This window comes from Camelina sativa, chromosome 13, assembly GCF_030686135.1.
Source record: "Camelina sativa cultivar CO46 ecotype springtype chromosome 13, ASM3068613v1".
NCBI classification, from domain to species: Eukaryota; Viridiplantae; Streptophyta; class Magnoliopsida; order Brassicales; family Brassicaceae; genus Camelina; species Camelina sativa.
The window spans coordinates 13698081-13717714 of NC_141892.1; the positions used below are offsets into that span (position 1 = coordinate 13698081).

Here is a 19634-nt window from a genome sequence, read left to right on the forward strand (position 1 = left end):
GGGAAGAGGATGTGGTTCAGGCTTGTGACTTGTGCTTTGTCTTGTACTCGGGAAGAGGATGTGTTTCAGGATGTGGCTCCTGCTCAGCCTGTGACTTGTGCTCTGTCTCATACTGGGGAAGAGGATGTGGTTCAGGCTGTGACTCGTGCTCTGTCTCGTACTCGGGAAGAGGATGTTGTTCAGGCTGTGGCTCCTGCTTAGCCTCAGGCTCAGGATGAGGATGAGGCTCCTCCAATGTTGCTTTTAATCCCTAAGATGATTAAAAGCTCAAGTTCCAAGATGAACCATGAAGATAGTGATACCTTACTCGCACGCTATTGTCTAACATCTCAATGTATTTAATAGGTTCGTTTAATGTTTCTGCATGTGTTTTGCCTGGCCAATACATATCTTGAATAGGTTTTGGCTCGGAAGAAACTGTTAAAAAAAAAAGACATAGAAAACAATGTGTTACAACAGTAAAACTTACAGGAGATGGCATAACGAAGACCAAGAGATTGAAAGAGTTTTGGAGCTTGTTTGAAATGAGCAACATACATGGCGAATCGTAACATACTATCTCGATATGTTCTATGCACTTAGTTATATGCCACAATGAGTTGCAGAAAACCCCAAGCTTCAAGCGTTGACATCTGAGCACTATTTCCCATCATCCTGCTTCAACGATTTGCCACTTGTAATACACCTGACAGTAGATGTTTGCTAGATCTTACAACACGTGGCAGCTCATCCAAAAGGGAAACCAAATGCTTAACTATAAGCTCTTTTAAACACAACTCCCCTCTCTGTTGAGCACCCATGAGTTCATCGTTCACCACATTTAGAACATACCCAGCCGGATCTGTCATAACTTGAAGTTCAGTAAATACCTCATTTGGCGAAAAAGAAGCTGAGACTTCAGGGTCCAAAAGAGCATCTTCATTACCCAAATCAGATGATGCTATGTTTTCTTGGACATCCGGGTGGGGAGAATCACTATTATTTTGGACTGGTGCTTCAGGGTGCTGTTCAGGCTTATCATTCAATGAAGATAGTAGAGTTTTGACTGCGCAAAAAAAAAGAAGCACTACAAAAAAAAGAAGCGTTATGACAAACGCTATGTCTGCACCCGTTATAATAGATGTGACACTTTACATAGCGGTTTTACCGCATGCTATATTTGTTTTCTTTTAGATTGCGTTTTCTTTATTGCAATTTTATACTTTATAATAGCAATTAATCTTCGTTATTATTTATTGTTTCATAACATTGGTTTTGTATTATTATTTTTATTGTACCCCAGATTTTGTTTTTCTTATATTAATTAGCTCTGTTATATTTTGCTTATTAGATAAACATCATGTCATTTGTCAAACCAACAATATCTAAAGAAAAAAGTTTATATAGCCACAATCGTGAAATACAAGAGAAAGGTTCCACAAGTACAAATACAAAAAGTTCTACTAGCCAAACAAGTTCCACTACCCAACACAATTAATCCACCATTAGAGAAAGGTTCACATATAAAAAATGTTGTCATTAGGCCAAGCAAGATTAGTACCTAATGCATTTGCAACAATCTCAAATTCAGAAGTTCTTCTCCATACTCGTGCATCCCCAATCTTACAGACGTCAAACCAAACTTTGCTGGCATTTGGACCCAATGGAATGCAGTGGAGAGTGTCGTTTGGACTGGTTGAACAAACTCGGCCTTCTGCAACTGTTTTTCCCGAACCAAAGCAATCTATGAGGAAGCATTTCTTCTTATCTAAGTTGCTATTGTTGGAGCTGTTACTTGCACTCTACAAATTAAATTGTATAAAGTACTTAATCACAATCACACAACTATGCAACACATCATGTAAAAGATAGATGTATTGAGTTTTACCTTAGGTGATGATTCTTTAGCTGGTTCTACTCCTTTAGAACCTGATGTTCTTGCTCCATTAGAACTTGTTGTTCCTGCTCCTTTATAAACTGATGATCCTGCTCCATTGGAATTTGATGCTCATGTTCTGTTAGGAATTGATTCTTCTTTATTAACATCTGATTCACTATCAGATTTTGCATCCTCCATTCCATATTTCTTATTCTTAAACAGCTTAGTAAGCGGTCATGCTATGTTCTCAAACAGTGCATCACCCATGACAGAAATGTCTTCACTTGGTGGTCTCCATAGGAAAGCATCTTTGTTAATCAATATTCACCATTGCATCATTCGGACCCAAAAGAATTTTATTCACCAACTGTTTAGGGTCAGTTGAATTCATATGTGCCTCAGCAACTACCTCACTACCCAAATTCCAATCAACAAGCTGTAATCTATTTTCCATTATGGTTGTGGCCTAAAAAATTCATGCAAAAAACAAATAAGCATTCGTCACATAACCAATAAGCATTTATATATTACCATAAACATGCAAACTATAACATAAGAACTTTACAGATGCACCAACACCCTTGTTTCCAGTTGAGGAGTCCATAGTGTCCACAATTATCTTATCAAATGGCCATGATATTTTGGTTCCCAGAGCCTGGCCAATCGAGTTGACAATTTGTGTAGGCCTCCATAGAGATGCATTTTTATCTGATACAAAGATGACAAGTATAGCTGTCGCATCAGGACCAATAGGCATACAACCAATCTTGTAACTTGGTTGAAGAGAGCATAGTTCTCCCTCAGCAACAACAAAATCTTCATCTAAATACAAATCAAGTATCTGACACCTTAGTCATTCTTTGCTCTTATCAGTGGTGTTCGAATATGCACCATCATCCTGTAGACCAATTAGTCTGTGCAATGTCTTATTCAAGACGATCATGAAGACTATGGTTATGCGGCTCCAAGTTGTAATGCCTATGTTGATAGGATCTGCCCAATCTAGTTTCATTCCAGGTTGACTAAGTACTGATAATATTGTGATAGTACAGGAAGCGGTACACTCTATGACGAGAAAGAAGGGTACTAAAGGTTGGATGTTACTCAAGCTGGATCTTGAAAATGCATATGATAGGGTCAAATGGGATTTCCTTGAGGACACACTACGGGCAGCACAGTTACCGGATGCGTGGGTGGGGTGGATTATGAAGTGTGTGACAGGCCCCTCAATGAGTGTGTTGTTGAATGGGGAAAGGACAGAGGAATTCCAACCTTCTTGCGGTCTTCGTCAGGGAGACCCTCTCTCCCCGTACCTGTTTGTGCTTTGTCTAGAGAGACTTTGTCATCATATAGATCGGTCTTTTGGTTTGAAGGAGTGGAAACCAATTATCCTATCAAGAGGGGGTCCTAAAATTTCTCATTTGTGCTTTGCAGATGACTTAATTTTATTTGCTGAAGCCTCCATAGCACAAATACGAGTCAATAGAAGGGTGTTGGAGACCTTTTTTGTGGCGTCGGGACAGAAGGAAAGCTTGGAGAAATCTAAAATCTATTTCTCGGCAAATGTTAGTCGTGAACTAGGAGCTCAGATAAGTGCAGAAAGTGGTATCCAGCGCACCACTGATCTTGGAAAGTACTTAGGCATGCATGTACTTCATAAAAGGATAAACAAGAACACTTATGGGAGTGTTGTGGAGCGGGTGTTGACAAAACTATCCGGGTGGAAAGGCAAAGTTTTAAGCTTAGCAGGTCGCATAACGCTGACTAAGTCTGTTCTTAATTCGATTCTTGTTCACTCGATGAGTACCATTCTATTGTCAAAGTCCACTCTGAAACTGTTGGATAAACATTCGAGAGGTTTTCTTTGGGGTAGCACTGTGGAGAAAAAGAGACAACATCTTGTGTCCTGGAAAAAATTCTGTTTACCAAAGATGGTTGGCGGGTTGGGAATAAAATCACCAGTTATGATGAATAAGGCTTTGATTGCAAAAGTCGGGTGGAGGGTAATCCATGATAGAACAAGTCTATGGGCCCGAGTACTGAGGAGTAAGTACAAAATTGGAGAGATTAATGATACTTCTTGGACTCGAGTGAAAGGAACATGGTCCTCTACTTGGCGGAGTGTGGGGACGGGACTGAGGGATGTTATTTTACCCGAGTTACGTTGGGTAGTTGGAGATGGGAGTTCTGTGAAGTTTTGGCAGGATTGGTAGATGGATGTGGGACCTTTGTGTAAGGTGGTATTACGAGACATACCAGCAGAGTTAGTGAACCTACGAGGGAAGGATCTCTATATTGAAGGGTACGAATGGGACTTGGGGCGTATTGAGCAGTTTGTTCAACCCTTGGATCGGCTCCACCTTGCTGCTGGTAGTTGACTCGATGACTGGAGCAAGGGATCATATTGCATGGGGTACCAGTCATGATGGGAGATTCATAGTTAAGTCTACTTACTCCTTTTTAAATCGAATGCAGGATCCTACTTTGAATATGAAATGCTTCTATGGGAGGTTATGGAAGGCGGTGATCCCAGAGAGAGTTAGAGTGTTCTTATGGTTGACTTGTAATCAGGTAGTTTTGACCAATGCTGAAAGATTCAGACGCCATTTGAGTGACTCTGGACTATGTCAAGTGTGCAAGAGTGGGGAGGAAACAATTCTCCATGTCTTGAGGGACTGTCCTACGATGTCGGATTTATGGAATAGGATTGTGGCACATGAGAAACTTGATCTGTTTTTTCGTCAAACGCTGTTGGAGTGGATTTACACAAACTTGGGGATCACAGAACTGCGGCTTGATGTATCTTGGGCTATTCTCTTTGGGATGGCAGTGTGGTGGGGTTGGAAATGGAGATGTGGAAATGTCTTTGTAACGAACCGGAAGTGTAGGGATATAGTACAGTTTGTCAAAGATATTGCTAATGAGGTGTCTCGAGCTCACGTCTTGGCGGATACGAAGAGTGGAGATGGTGAAAGGGTGGTGAGACAGATTGCATGGTCTCTGCCTCCGGAGAACTGTGTGAAACTGAACACTGATGGTGCTTCTCGGGGAAATCCTGGGTTGGCTACAGCGGTAGGTGTATTACGGGACAAGGAGGGGACCTGGATTTACGGTTTCGTGTTGAATATAGGAGTTTGTTCTGCTCTTATGGCGGAATTATGGGGTATTTACTATGGCCTGGTTATCGCTTGGGAGAGAAGGATAACTCACTTGGAGGTAGAGGTTGATTCTGGGATGGTGGTTGGTTTTCTTAAGAAATGGATTCCTGATACTCATCCCTTGTCGTTCCTAGCACGGTTATGCTATGGCTTACTTTCAAAGGACTAGACAGTCCAACTTTCACAGGTGTATCAAGAAGCAAATCGTCTTGCAGACGGCTTGGCTACTTATGCATAGTCTCAACCGTTAGGTTTGCAGTTGTTAGAGGTGTGTCCCTCTTGTGTTATTTCCTTCTTTACTGAGGATGCTAATGGGGTTTCATTCCCGCGTAGGATTCGTGTGTAATTTGTTTCTTTTACTTTCAATAAAATAAGGAGGCTTGCTTCCTGTTTCACACCAAAAAAAAAGTAAAAGAACTCGATAATATATAAAAGCTAAAACAGTTTTCAGTTTCACAACCATTTTGTTGCAGAGTTGAGAGTACTCCTCAGTGCCTTGTTTGCTCTAAAAATTTGCCTCCTCAGTCCTGACGTCATCTGATATCTCTTCTTCTTGATAATTTATTGTGTTACTTCAGGCTTTCTTTGATGGGATTTTGGCGAGAAATGCCATAAAACTCAAAAAACTCTTCAAAAATGCCACTTTTGGTTTTTTCTTCTGGAAAATGCCAGTTTGGCAATTGTTGGTAGGTGCGATTTGACGAAATTGTCCGTCGTTTATTTTGTGACGATCGTCGTCTTGCACGCGAGAGAATTTATAGGAGAAATGAAATTTAATGGGTTAGAGGCATTAATGCCGATGGGACAGCCCTTAATGGCAGCGGCGGTAGGTCCTTTAGTTTTTTATGGGGCTAAAAAAAGAGATAGTTGTAGTTAATGAAGTATAATGGATCTCTAAAAATAAAGAGATCTGGTAAAAGACATTGACGAAGAGAAGGAGGAGTAGGTGGTGGTCGGAGAAGCTGAGGTATGTCTTCAAATTTAATATGGTTTCATAAAATGAAACATGTATATTCATATTGCATTTATTTGGGTCTGCGGTGAAGGAATGTGTTAGGTGGGAGAACAATGTTGTTATGAGTCTTAAATGTGTTAAATGTTGATGCAGATGGCCGGGAGAGTGTGTCTGCTTGTTGGGGAGTGGACATGTACTGATATGGGGATCTGGAAGTTTGTTGTCCGTCAGGGTCAAATGGCAAGATTTTTGTCTACCGAAAGAGAGACAACATTTGCAACAGTGAAGGGTCAGATAGTAGAGCTGTTGGGGGTCAATCTAGAGGAAAGCAATGTATACTGAAGCTTCTGGCACCCAGGAGAAACAGTTGCCTTCACACAAGGTAAAATGCCCCCAGTTTCAGTAGGAAGTGAAGTTGAGTTTGAGCAGTTTAAAGCGAAGAATGCAGAGGGTGGGGGCCTGTATTTGTACGATCAACAAAAGGGAGTTCATTGCAGATGCAGAAGGACATATGAAGTTGTCTATCAAGGAAGAGAACAATGTGGACATTGTTACTGATGATGTAGATGGCACAATGTCGATTATGTGTGGACAAAGGTCAAGAGGGAATATGGTGTCTACAGGGAGTGATGATGTTTTCTCTATCGATTGTAGACATAATGGTGAGCTGAAATGGTCTATCGCCAACTGAAATGGGAAACCCGTCTGGAGAAGCAAACCATAGAGAAGAGGGGGAGGTTGGATCTGATGGGGAAGATATTGATGATGAGAAAGATATTGATTGGATTCAATTGTAGCTAATTTAAAGGGACTAGCAGGTTAGGCGTGTTTAAGTTCTGTAGCCTTTTAAAGCACTTGTTTAGATAAAGCAAGGACATTAAATTGTTATAATGAGGTAAAGTCAGTCCACTCTTCTAACCTTTGTTTAAAAGATAAAATATAATAGCGAACAAAAGACAAAGTACATAACTGTAACAAAAGGACCGAAAGAAAAAAAAGAAGAGGGCCAACATAAGGTAGACATAATAAGTTCAATTCTTTAGCGAGACAACAAACTCTTGGTAGACATCAACAACGTAGGACATACGTAGTTGGTCCACCATTTCTTGTGTTAGTCCTTATGGCGTGATTTTTTGCAAATGGAGCTCGATATACTTTACGCCCAGTGGACCACAATCGCCGGTCCTGTCATTCTGGTAAACATTCTCCAGTCTTTCATAGCTTAACACGTTTGATAGACAAAGATGGGGTGGACATGTACCTTAAATACAAACTGTTGTCCACTAAGGGATCTCAGATAAGAGAAGGGACTGTTTCGTTGGGAGACTTGCAATACGAAGATGGCTGGACATTAGCAGTCTCTGAGACATCGGCCGACCTGCAATGGGGAGAACATAAATACTGTTTAATTCACAAACATGTTCGGGTAGACAAAGATTGGTTGGACATGTACCTTGAATTCGGACTGTTGTCTATTAAGATTGGGTGGACATGTACCTTGAACAGAAATACTGTTTAATTCACAAACATGTTCGGGTAGACAAAGATTGGATGGACATGTACCTTGAATTCGGACTGTTGTATATTAATAGTTCCCTTACGTTTGCAGCTGCCTCTAAGACCTCCGCCGACCTGCAATGGGGAGAAGGTTTTCTGGTCTTAGGACAGAACATAAATACAGTGTAATGGACAAAAAGTTTGGGTAGACATATACATTGTATAGGGATTATGGTCTATCAATGGATCAACACAGCCAGCAGGGTCTGGATAGTAGACTAATTTGATGGACATAAAATACATTTCAAAATATAGTCTACCTAAAAGATACCAAGCAAAACCAGTATAGATGGACATCAAAGAAATTCATGTCTTTCAGAACGGTTTTCAACGTAACGAACACCAAAAACCAGGAAAAGCATAAGAAAAGGAAGAGTGGTTGGACAACAGAGTTACCTGCGTCCGGCGGCGGTGGACATCGCTCCCTTACTAAGATCGACATCTGGTAAGTCAGTGTCACCTCTGAAAAGAAAGAAACGAATGGTAAACACAACAGAACCACAAAATAAAAAGATGTAGGGCAATTTGAGACGATTTCATACCTAGCCTCGGGGTTCTCAACATCGGAACGAGTCTCCGAGGCTTCCCCTGTGGCGGTCGCAAGAGGCAGAGGGGGAGGATTAGCCCATAAAAGGGTCTGGAAGATGAAATTCATGAGTTTGATGTTGTGAAATTAACGGTTTCCGATGAAGGAGCTCTCGGCAGATTCCAATCGGACGGCGGCTCCTGAAATAGGAACGAAGGTGAAAAGTCGGAACAGTCATGAACTAGATGGGAAGAGAAATGAAATTTTTGAGAAAGAGAAATTGAACTAGATGGTTCAATGAATCGCCGGAAATAGTTCAATAAATCACCAGAAAGACGTGTTCCCTGATGCTCTTAATTAACTCGTTCTACTCACTTTATGTCATTTCATCACAATTTTGTTTTTTTAAAAAAAAACCCCAAATGCTTCCATTTTTGAGCGAGTGTAAATCAAGGGTAAAAATGTTTTTTAGCAAACACATTGTGGCATGCGAAAAAACAATCTGTGTAAAATGGCATAGGAGAGAAAGTTGTGTACTGTTTATGGCACAATGGACACATTTCTCTTCTTTGATTCACTTTTATATATTAAAAATATCATTTTGTCTACTAATTCTTGTGTGGTATGTATGAACAAAATTTTACTTTTTGGACAAAGTTAATTGGAGTTTTGGTAAATATAGTTTCTAGTATAAAATTCGGTGAGTCTGAGTTTTGGTAATAATTTTTTTGTAGCTACGTCAAGTTATATTTTAGTTCACAAGTTTAAGCTTTGTGTGTGGTATTATATGATTTATTTTTAAAAATACCAAATTTTGAGAAATTCTCAGTTTTAAGTAACCTCATAGATTTAAAGATTACAAAACAGGGCGAGCTACACTACAAGAAAACCTGCATTTTGGGACTACAGTTTGTGACTACTTATTCAGTCGCAAAATATAGCGACGTTTTTGAGACTTATTTGCGACGACTAAGCGACTATAAAAAAATTGGAGGGTAAAACGTCGCTTATTAACGACGGAACATAAACGTCATAAAAGGGTCTCAAATAAGCGACTACATTAGGACTATTTTGCGTCGAAAACAAATTCGTCTCATAATGGTCACAATTTTGCGACTACTCTGTGACCAACTCTATGGTCGGTAAGGATGGTCGCAAAAACGTCGCATATTGAGGACTTATTTGCATCCACATTTTTTACCCCTAACAAGTAACAAAGTAGTCACAAATTGTGACTATATTGTGACATATATCTGAAGACTTTGCAACTAACACCTGATTTAGCTACTCTTTTAAGACAGTTTAGCCATTCTCTCTATTTTTTATTTTGAAATTTCACATTTGAGATTCATCTACGTGTTTAGGTTGAAGTTTATGCTTTGTTTTGATCACCTTATCAATAATAACTTTCTCAAAGTATTAAATTTTAATGACTATAAACTAAGCATCCATAAGTTCAAAATTTATCCTAAGTGTTACATGTTCTTTTATAAGAATGTGTTCCAATGAAGAAAAATCACAAACTAAGTAATGTAAACATTGTTTAACTAAATTTTACTATTACAAATATTTCATACTACTACTATGAGTTCTCCTTAGTGTTTTATATTGTTCATAATGTGTAGAATTCAAGATTTTTAGTTTGTGACTTTAATAAGGTAGTCTTAAAATAGTCACATATTGCGACTATTTTGCCACGATGTTACGACTGAAGACATTTGTCACTCGTTTGCTACTACTTTGAGACTTCTTTTGCGACTATATTGTGACGAATATCTGAAGACTTTGCGACTAACACCTGATTTAGCTACTCTTTTAAGACAGTTTAGCCACTCTCTCTATTTTTTATTTTGAAATTTCACATTTGAGATTCATCTACATGTTTAGGTTGAAGTTTATGCTTTGTTTTGATCACCTTATCAATAATAACTTTCTCAAAGTATTAAATTTCAATGACTATAAACTAAGCATCCATAAGTTCAAAATTTATCCTAAGTGTTACATGTTCTTTTATAAGAATGTGTTCCAATGAAGAAAAATCACAAACTAAGTAATGTAAACATTGTTTAACTAAATTTTACTATTACAAATACTTCATACTACTACTATGAGTTCTCCTTAGTGTTTTATATTGTTCATAATGTGTAGAATTCAAGATTTTTAGTTTGTGACTTTAATAAGGTAGTCTTAAAATAGTCACATATTGCGACTATTTTGCAACGATGTTACGACTGAAGACTTTCGTCACTTGTTTGCTACTATTTTGAGACTTCTTTTGCGACTATATTGTGACGAATATCTGAAGACTTTGACACAAAAGAGTAACAATTTGAGACAACTTTGCACCTAGTTTCTTACGGTATTTTGGCGGTTTATGTTCCCACCACAAATTTACTGAAATTTGAGAACCAGTTGGTTTCGCTTTTTTTTTCCCCAAAGTCAATTAATCTGCGATTCATTTGCGACTACTTAGCGACTCAATTTCGTTAATAACTAAGCAAACACTTAAACGATATTTCTTTTCTTCACTCTCACAAACACTTAACATCGATATTTCTTTTTCTTCGTCTTCCCTCTAGGGTTTACTCTCACAAACATCTATCAGTTCTCTCTCAAACAAATCGGAGAAATCTATCATCTTTCTCGATCTAATGCCTCCTAAGGGTAAGATTTCTTCCAGAGGTCGCGGTGCCAGAACAGCCACCGGTGTCTGAATCTTCACTGCTAACCCTAGATCCTCTTCTCATTCGTCGAACCCTTCTGAACCGACACACTCTGCGACTCAGTCTGGAAGCCATTCACATCAGAGCCGTCCTTCACAATTTCTGCCGACTACAAATCCAACGCCGATAAGGAGTCCATCGCCGACTACAGATCCACCGTCGAGAAGAATTCCACCGTCGAGGACAAATCCAGAGTCGAGTACACCTCCACCTCCACCGCGGAGGGTACTTACCCTGCCTCGGATTCCTCAACAAGTGCCTCTACCTGTTCCTCATCCTCAACCTCAACCGGAGCATGTTCCGGAGGAAGCTAATGGCGAAGAAGAAGAAAATAAAGAGCATGAAAACCCTAATCCAAATGTCGATTACTACCAACAACTGTTGGATGGTTTGCTAGCTCTTCCAGGCCGAGAACATCTACCACTCCTGTCTTAGCATCCTATCCCTGGAGTCGAAACGTTATGGTATAAACACTCTCTCCTTTTGTAAGTTTAGTTTAAATTGTCTTTGCTTTAAGTCTAAACCGCTTTAAGTGTCTATAAGTGTATGTCAAATATCAAACTCGGTTTTGCAAAAAATAGAAACTGAAACCATGAATGTGTTCACTAGTTTGCAGTAATAGTTTGCGGTTCACTAATTGGTTGTTATTTGATATTCAACAATAGTTTCAATAGGTTATTGGTTCATATTTTCAAGTAGACTTACTCAGTTAATGTAACAGGTTTAACCGGCACAAAGGAAAGCTTTCTCGAGTCATTGCTGGAATCTTAAGGAGAAAGTTTGATGGGCCTTACTACAGTTGGAAGGTTACTCCACAACGCATTCAAGAGCGATACTTCAGGACATTTGCGGTAAGTCAAATTATATTTTTGACAATGCTTTAAACACTTAACTATATATATATATATATGAATTGGTCAATTTGCTAACTAAACTGTTTTGTGTTATTGTAGCGGAAGTATAATTGGGATATCGGGATTACTGAGCTCGTTAAAGAAGGTTTCTTGAAGATAGCAAAGAACATGATGAAAGGCATTTTCAGTCAAGTTAGGAGGAGTGGTGTACAACCACCATGGATTGGTGATAAATTATGGCCTATCATGTGTGAATATTGGAACACCCTGATGTCATTGAGAGGAGTGAGAATGCTTCACATTGCAAAACTCGGACCGTGGAGGCCTTGGAGTGCACAAACACTTAGCTGGTCAGAAATCATATGTACAAATTCATCAAGAAATGGTAACACTACTCTTTCCATCCACTTCACCTCAAAGTGTTTCTAAAATTTTCATCATTTAATGTGTTTCACTATCATTGTAGGAGGAAGAGCTGGGGCGTCCTGTATCACTGGTCGAAGTGTTTCTTAAAACACACACTCGGCCCGATGGATCATTTGTGGATCAAAAAGCCAAACAAGTTGCTGAGACCTATGAGAAGACCATAGAAGAGAGACAAACTGAAACGGACGATGATGGTCCAGATGGTTCAGAGAGTTCAACACATCGAACTCTTTCCTTGAAGAAAGAAATGAAATCTTCCTTCAGGTAATTCGTTTATGTCTTTTGTGTGTGATTTTTCTTTGTTAATTTTGGTTTCTTAATGTGAATGATGATTGATGTTGATTCTTAGATTAACAGTATCCTGGTTTTCTTAAAATTGTTTAACTCACTATGCTTAGGAACCTAGAATATTTGATGTTGATTCTGCATTTGGTTTTCTGGTTTGTGCTGATTACCGAATGTTTATCTTTTGGTTTAGAGTACTCAAACAGATACCAAAGGTAACCCATTTGGCCTTGGATCACTTGCTGAGACACTAAGGAAAGGAAAAAGGAAAGAGAGTTATGCGAGCTCTTCTGCAGCAACTCTTGCGGAGCTTCAAGATCAACTTCGGCGCAAGATATCTGAACATGAGTCTGAGAATGCACGACGTGATCAGGAACACCGAGAGTCTCAAGCTGTGATCAACAAGCTTGTCCTCTTCATCTCTGAAAAAATTCCTGAATACTCAGAATTTACGGTTTCTACTCCTGCAGCCTTCCAACCAGCTACGGCGCTTACAACCACTGCACAACCCATCGATGGAGGCACCACACCAGCCTCCAGTCCAGCTGCACAACCCACCGATGGAAGCACAACACCAGATGCCAATTCCCCTACCTCTAATACTTCTTCCAACTAAACTTCTAATTCCCCTTTTCTCTATGTATGAACTTGCTTTTGAATACTGTTTCTTGGATGTTTAGGATTATCTTTTTGTTTAGGATGATAAGTTTGCTTGTGTGGTACTTTAAATCATCATTCCTTTTGATTATTAGCATTTGAAATTCCGAAATTAATCAGATTTAGGATTGCTAAAACGTATTTGTGACTAAACCAATTAAAAAAATGTGATTATTTAGTGACTAAACCAATTCAAATAATGTGACTATTTAGTGACTAAACCAATTCAAATAATGTTACTATTTTGTGACTAAACCAATTCAAATAATGTGACTATTTTGTGACTTAACCAATTCACAAAGTAGTGGCACAATAGTTACTAAACACGAACTCCTTAGCGACTACAAAAACAGAGTCTTAACATAGTCGCAAATAATAAACGACTAATTTGCGACTCAACTGCTACTAAACTAAAAACAGACTTTGCAACCTTTTGGGACTAATAGGTCGTCCTTAATCAGTCGCTAAACCCAGACTCTACCGTTAATCCCAAAACGGTCGTAAACATAGGACTGTTATATATAGTCACAAAATTGTCCCTAAGTAGACTTCGTTGCGGTTTAGTCGGAAATGTACAACTACCAACTCTAGTCACAGTTTTGTCGCAAATATACGACTATATAAAAGAGTCTGTAATCAGTTGCAAATAAGCGACCATGTTGCGACCAACATATTTTGCGACCGTTTTTTTTGCAACCATCAGGAAGAGTCGCGAAGGAGTCGCAAAACCCTTATTTACGACTAAAAAGCGACTATAGTAGGAGTGGCAAATGACATGTTTTCTTGTAGTGCTACCAGATTCTACATTCTAAATTCACTGTGTTCTTTGTTTTTTTCCTTTGGTTTCTCTCATCCAATCTTTGCATTCATCTGCTGAGCCACTAGGATAAGCTAGTTGCCATGTAAGCACATTCTGTTGCCATTTACGGATGATGGATCCTCCCGTAAGATTTGCGAATTGCATGATCTCTCTGCCATTCACCAGTGGCTTTACGTCCCAAATTTTATCAAGACCCATTTCACAAATGGTTTCCTCAACTGTTAGATAAAGTTGATGCGTCTTGTCAAGTTTGAAGTCCACTTGCCCGATTTCTTGATCTTCATTCATACCATCAATCGTACACAACAACAAAGACGTTAAGAGTGCAACACGCCACAGGTCTTTGATTTCTCTAAGAATAAAACCTGTGAGTACTCTTAGTCTTGAAGCTACTGGGACCTCTGGATCAAGAACATCAGTATCTGAATCAAGTTGTATAACATCATTCTTCGACTGAAGGGGACGAATCAACGGTATCAATCTCTCTGCGTTTCAGTGTATATTCAGAACTTTCTCAGCGTCAATGGTCTTCCGCTTCATGGAGAGTTTGAAGATTTGGTTAACAACAGGAATGAGCTTCCCCTTCTCGTCTTTGTAATCTGTTTTCCTAAAAGGTAGAAATAAAGCAGCATATAGAGCAAGTCTTCTTTTTTCACCGCTGAACTTACTTATCCCAAGTGTTTGGATGAGACACCACATAGCCTCCAAGTAGGCTTTACACAGTCGTCCCTCTGATGGTGTAGGCTCCAAGGAAAAGACAACACTAAAAAGTTTCAAATCACAAAGACAAGTAACCGCTGAAACTGGTCCGTTCCCGGATATCATCGCATCAATTTCAGTCCCTATCCGCTCCCTGCTTATCTTTCCTCCAAGAGCTAGCTTTACTTCCTCACTTGAAGCAGCTTCTTTAAGTTCTTCATCTAGCGTAAAACCAAACCTAGCACTAAACCGAATTCCTCTAAGAACTCGCGAAGGATCATCAAGAAACGTAACTTTGGCAGACAAAGGTGTAACAATTTTCCCGAATTTAAGATCCTCGATGCCTCTTTTTGTAAGATCTTCAACCAAACCAGTATTGATGTTATAGAACAAACTATTTATGGTTAGGTCTCTCCTATAAGCATCTTCTTCAGCGGTGCCAAACTTCATCACCGTAGGAATACGACTAGTTTCTGTATAGTCTTCACTTCTCAAATTAACAAAATCAATCCATTGGTCATAAAGCCGCATCCTTGCTGTTTCCAAGTGTTTGGATTGGTCAGGCTTCTTTTCAATAATAATAACTCCTTGTACTTGTTCTTCTATAGAAGATAGATACTCCTTGACCTTGTCAAGAAACGCACTTCCCAACATATTATCAATAGCTATGTCAATATCATTACTCTCTTTCCCTAGAAGCTTATCCCGCACCCAACCACCGGCGACACGAAGCCGTGTGTTGAGGTTGCAATAGCTAAGAGTACCGAGAAGCCGGTCGAATATTTTCCTCTCTATCTCAGTCAGATCAATCTTCTCCTTCACTTGGACGGTCGTCATCATCGAGAATTAGTAATTAACAAACACAAGCTTTTAAATTCTCCAAGATATTTCTTTTATAGAGAATCAGAGATGCAAGCTTTCATGTACACAAACCTATATTTTATGCGCATCTTAAACAAGTCACAACTATAGATATTTCATATTTCCTTTATTTTGTATTTGTAATTTTAATAGGAAATTATAATAAAAATAGAAAACTATAACATCAACAAAAAAATTATAGAAACAATAATAATTACCCCTAGAAAATATGTAAAGCGCTTAACTAGAAAATCCCACAAATTACAGGATATCGCATTTGAGTTAAAGTCGTTACGGCTAGCTAGGAATTACCTTGTTAATCGTTAATTAACCCTAGTTTCATTACTTTGTGTCTTAGTCGTAGATAATTTTGTTAGGAAAGATTATAACAAACAAGAAGTTCCCTTGAGTCGGAGTCTAATTAGTATTACTGTATTAGAGATATGACATCTCGTCTCGGCAATCTCCGGCTTTACAAGTTTGATGTGCCTTCTATACTTTGACGTCGGAGTTATATTAGTAAGTCGAGATGGACAATGGGGTTGTCGATTTCGATTGACGCGATATATCGGACAAAGAGAAGAGATTCAAAGGCTCGCTTGTCTCATTCATTTGTAGACTTACTTGGTCGTTTATTCTTCAGGGAAGAGAAAGATTCTAATATAACTAATCAGATCTTCACTTACTTAGTCTCCAATTTCTCTTTCGAGGATATTGATTTCGTACCTCCCGCGTGTCCCGTCCTTGTGTTCCACTTCCATATCAGAGAATTGCATCAGAAAGATCCTGCTCCTAAGATTGATATCATGGAAGCTGCTATGAATGTGTTAAGACTCGCAGCAGACACTACGTTGTTGATGTCTACTTAAAAAGCAGTCGTTAAATTTAGCGACTGCATTGCGATTGTTTTGTTACTGAATGACCACTAAAATAAAACAGTCGTCTAGTAGACGCTAATTCGAGACTGATGCATAATGATGCAGTTTAGTCGCCAATTTGCGACTAATTTTGAGACCAATTTGACAGTCGCCAAACATTGCGACTAAGCAGCTACTCATTACCGACTAATATATTTAATTTGGGCCTTAAACCAAATTTGGGCCGTAACAAAACGGCGAAAACCCAAATCGATCTCATCCTCATCCCCGAGATACCATAATCCCTCATTTCTCTTCATCCGCCGAGAAAACCCTAGATCTCAATTGCTCTCAATCGAGAAAACCCTAAATCTTCATCTCCGTCCTTGTATCAATCGAATAAACCCTAAACCCATTATTAGGCCCAAATCGACAGAATTTAGACAGAAGCAGCCATGGCTACAACTTCAAGGTTTCTACGGAAATTGCCGAGGTTTCTCAAGCTTTCTCCAACCCTTCTCCGTAGCAATGGCGTAAGGTATTCAAGCAATTTGGTTCAGGATTCCTTAGAACCGTTGGAATCCTTCTGGCGAATAGGATCTCGAATCCGCAATGATTCTTTAACTAGAAGAAGTTTCTCCTCTTCTCAAGGTCCTACTTCTGTCGATTACAAGTACTTTAATCCTCATTTGTTGTTATCTGATTTCATTAATTTCATGAAAATTTTGAAACAAACGAGAAGAAGAAAACAGTTCGGTTTTGCAGGAGGATGAGTTTCACAAATTAGCCAACTTCACTATAAATGACCTTCTTGCGAAAATTGAGGTATTTAAATAAAGCTGGAGCCTTTTTTTAATTATCTCTTGGGTTCCTTGTGTTACTTAAGATTGCACTAGCTTATACTATGTTGATACTTACATGATTCATGTTCAGGATTATGGTGATGATGTTCAGATTGATGGTTTCGACATTGACTATGGGGTAAAAGATAAACTCTTTTTAAGTCTTTAAGATCTGGTTCCTAGTTTTGATATCCATTTGTGCTTATTAAGTTAGTTCTTTTGATGTTTCCCAACAGAACGAAGTTCTCACCCTTAAGCTTGGATTGTTAGGCACATATGTGGAATTTTGATGTCTGCTTGTTGCCTGCTTGTTGCTAACTTTAGATGTCTAAATGGAATTTCGCTGCTGATGTTCAAAGTTAGGTTCCTTCACTATCCCTCCTTCCCTCATGTTTATGAAAACTTTTGTAATATTTGTGACTTGTACTCTTGGATGTTTTTTGGAACTTATGTTGGATGTAAAATTAAACTCATGTCTTTGTTTGATTTCATGTTTGTTATGTTTTAGTTATAGTTTTCATAATCAGTTTTGGTATTACAAAATCAAATAATTCATTTTTACCAGAATTTTTTTAAAAACGTGATAATTAAACAGTCACCGAAACGTACACAAAACAGTAACCAAAACAGTCGCAAATGAGTAACCAGATCGATCGCTAAAGCGTTGCAATTCAGTCGCTAAATTTAGCGACTATTTGGCGATGGAAGAACGACCACAATTTTCAGTCGTCAATTAGTAGCTCCGTGTCGACTGTTTAGCGACTGATTATTTTAGCGACGCACTATTTACCGACTACGTATGTCAGTCGCCAATCAGTCGTTACTAAGTAGTTTGCGACTGTATAGTGATTGTTTTTGTTGTTGGCGATTCCATGTTTTCTTGTAGTGAGACACTATGTTGGATGTAGAGGAAGATGTCATTTGAGATACATTTGTGCGGTCGATAGCTCCAATCGTAGATTGTTACTGAGTTAAAGAATTGTGCTTTCTTTGTGATAAAAGGGTATCTTAGAGAAAAGAGATTGTTTTTACAAAACAGTGTGCAATCACATATTCCATGCTACTTGCATGTCAAGTCACTTGTTGCATACTCCTCAGTGTCCTGCCTTGTTTGCTCCGCGAACTTGCTACCAATCGACATTGGATCAAGATTCAAGACTTAATTTTACTATGTTAAGTGTTGACTGAAGTTTTATAAGGTCAAGAATATGTCATGAAACTCTACTAAGACAATAAGTGATGGTAATAAATGAGACATAGATACAGAGATGGAATTGTCATAGATGGTGTGACAGGTCATACAAGGATATTAGACAAAACTTATACAGAGGCTGATACGTTACATGTTACAGATGTTGGTGGAGCTGACACAAAGGAGGAAGTATTAGTTGATACAAGTGTTGGTACATCAGACCTTAAGTAGCACTTGGTGGTCGTTCTGACACAATGATTGATACAAAGCAGAGAAGAATAGAAGGTGTTGAATCAAGAACTCTGTAGTTAGATATATCATAAGATGTATCAAACGTCTGAAGCAGTTCTTGTACTAGTTTCGACGTTAATACAGGAAATAGTACAAGAAGCTGAATTAAAAAGTTTGAGTACATAAGCTTAAGACCGACTTGGACAATCCAAGTGGCGGCTGCTGAACTGGATGAACATCTTGAATGGAAGATTCATGATGGGATCATGGGGAGAAACTTTCCTATTTGTTGTATAATAGGAAAATTACCAACCCTAGGGGTTGTACAATTGCTAATCTTCCAATTCATATTTGTTGTATAATAGGAAAGTTGACAATCCTAGGGGTTGTGCAATTGATATAAATACCAAGTGGGCGCTTCATGAAGACTTGCATGTTTTAAGGTAGTTTCGAGAAATGCACACAAGATGTGTGGTGTCGCCTCATCAATAGGATATAGAGATCTTTTGATGGTTTATTCATTTAGACAAGAATGATAAGCATAGTAGTGCTTGTATCATATGCAGTTGTAATTGCTTTCTTGTTCTAGTGGATTTGTTCTGGACTAGGTCCTAGAGATGTAGGAAAAACCGAACCCGTTAACAAAGTTCTTTTGCTATTTACTTTATACTCATACAAAGTCGAAATCAATCATACACGTACTTAAACATATAGACTTAGCCACAAATATGCGTTTTCAATATTAATTCACTTTTGTATATCCAAGTTTTGGTTTTATTGGTTCTTTGTTTTATTTCTCTAATCAAAAGACCTTTTAGAAATGTACGCTTGTTATATATATACTTAAAACATGTTTTGTGGACTAGTCATTGTGTGGTTAGAGCATATTCTTATGCTGTGTTCTTTTGCTGTTCTATATTGCGATGTTGTCACAAGTAGAGGTCACGGTTTTTCGATCTTGGTTCGAAGCATTCATTGATAAGTTAGTAAACCCATCTACGGTAGCTACCTTGTATAAATTGGCTACTTAACTCAGTAACACTGTGACTATAGACTATAGTTATAAGTTCAGATTTAATTCTGAGATTTCTAATAACTTCAATTTGCGGGAGTGAACTGTGGAGGGTCTATTT

The 19634-nt window shown here is 38.6% G+C and overlaps 1 protein-coding gene and 2 pseudogenes across 1 annotated transcript; 2 read left to right on the forward strand and 1 right to left on the reverse strand.

Annotated features, from left to right (window-relative positions):
* Window positions 1–13813: 13813 nt before the first annotated feature.
* LOC104738249 (tRNA nucleotidyltransferase cca2-like) lies at window positions 13814–15355 on the reverse strand (annotated as a pseudogene).
* A 467-nt stretch (window positions 15356–15822) lies between these two features.
* LOC147929519 (uncharacterized) lies at window positions 15823–18501 on the forward strand (annotated as a pseudogene).
* Window positions 16688–17368, forward strand: LOC104738250 (frataxin, mitochondrial-like). Its single transcript, XM_010458453.2, has 4 exons — window positions 16688–16909; window positions 16989–17061; window positions 17170–17217; window positions 17315–17368. The coding sequence occupies exons 1-4, from the start codon at window positions 16692–16694 to the stop codon at window positions 17366–17368; spliced, it is 393 nt and encodes a 130-aa protein (XP_010456755.1). The 5' UTR covers window positions 16688–16691.
* Window positions 18502–19634: the final 1133 nt, after the last annotated feature.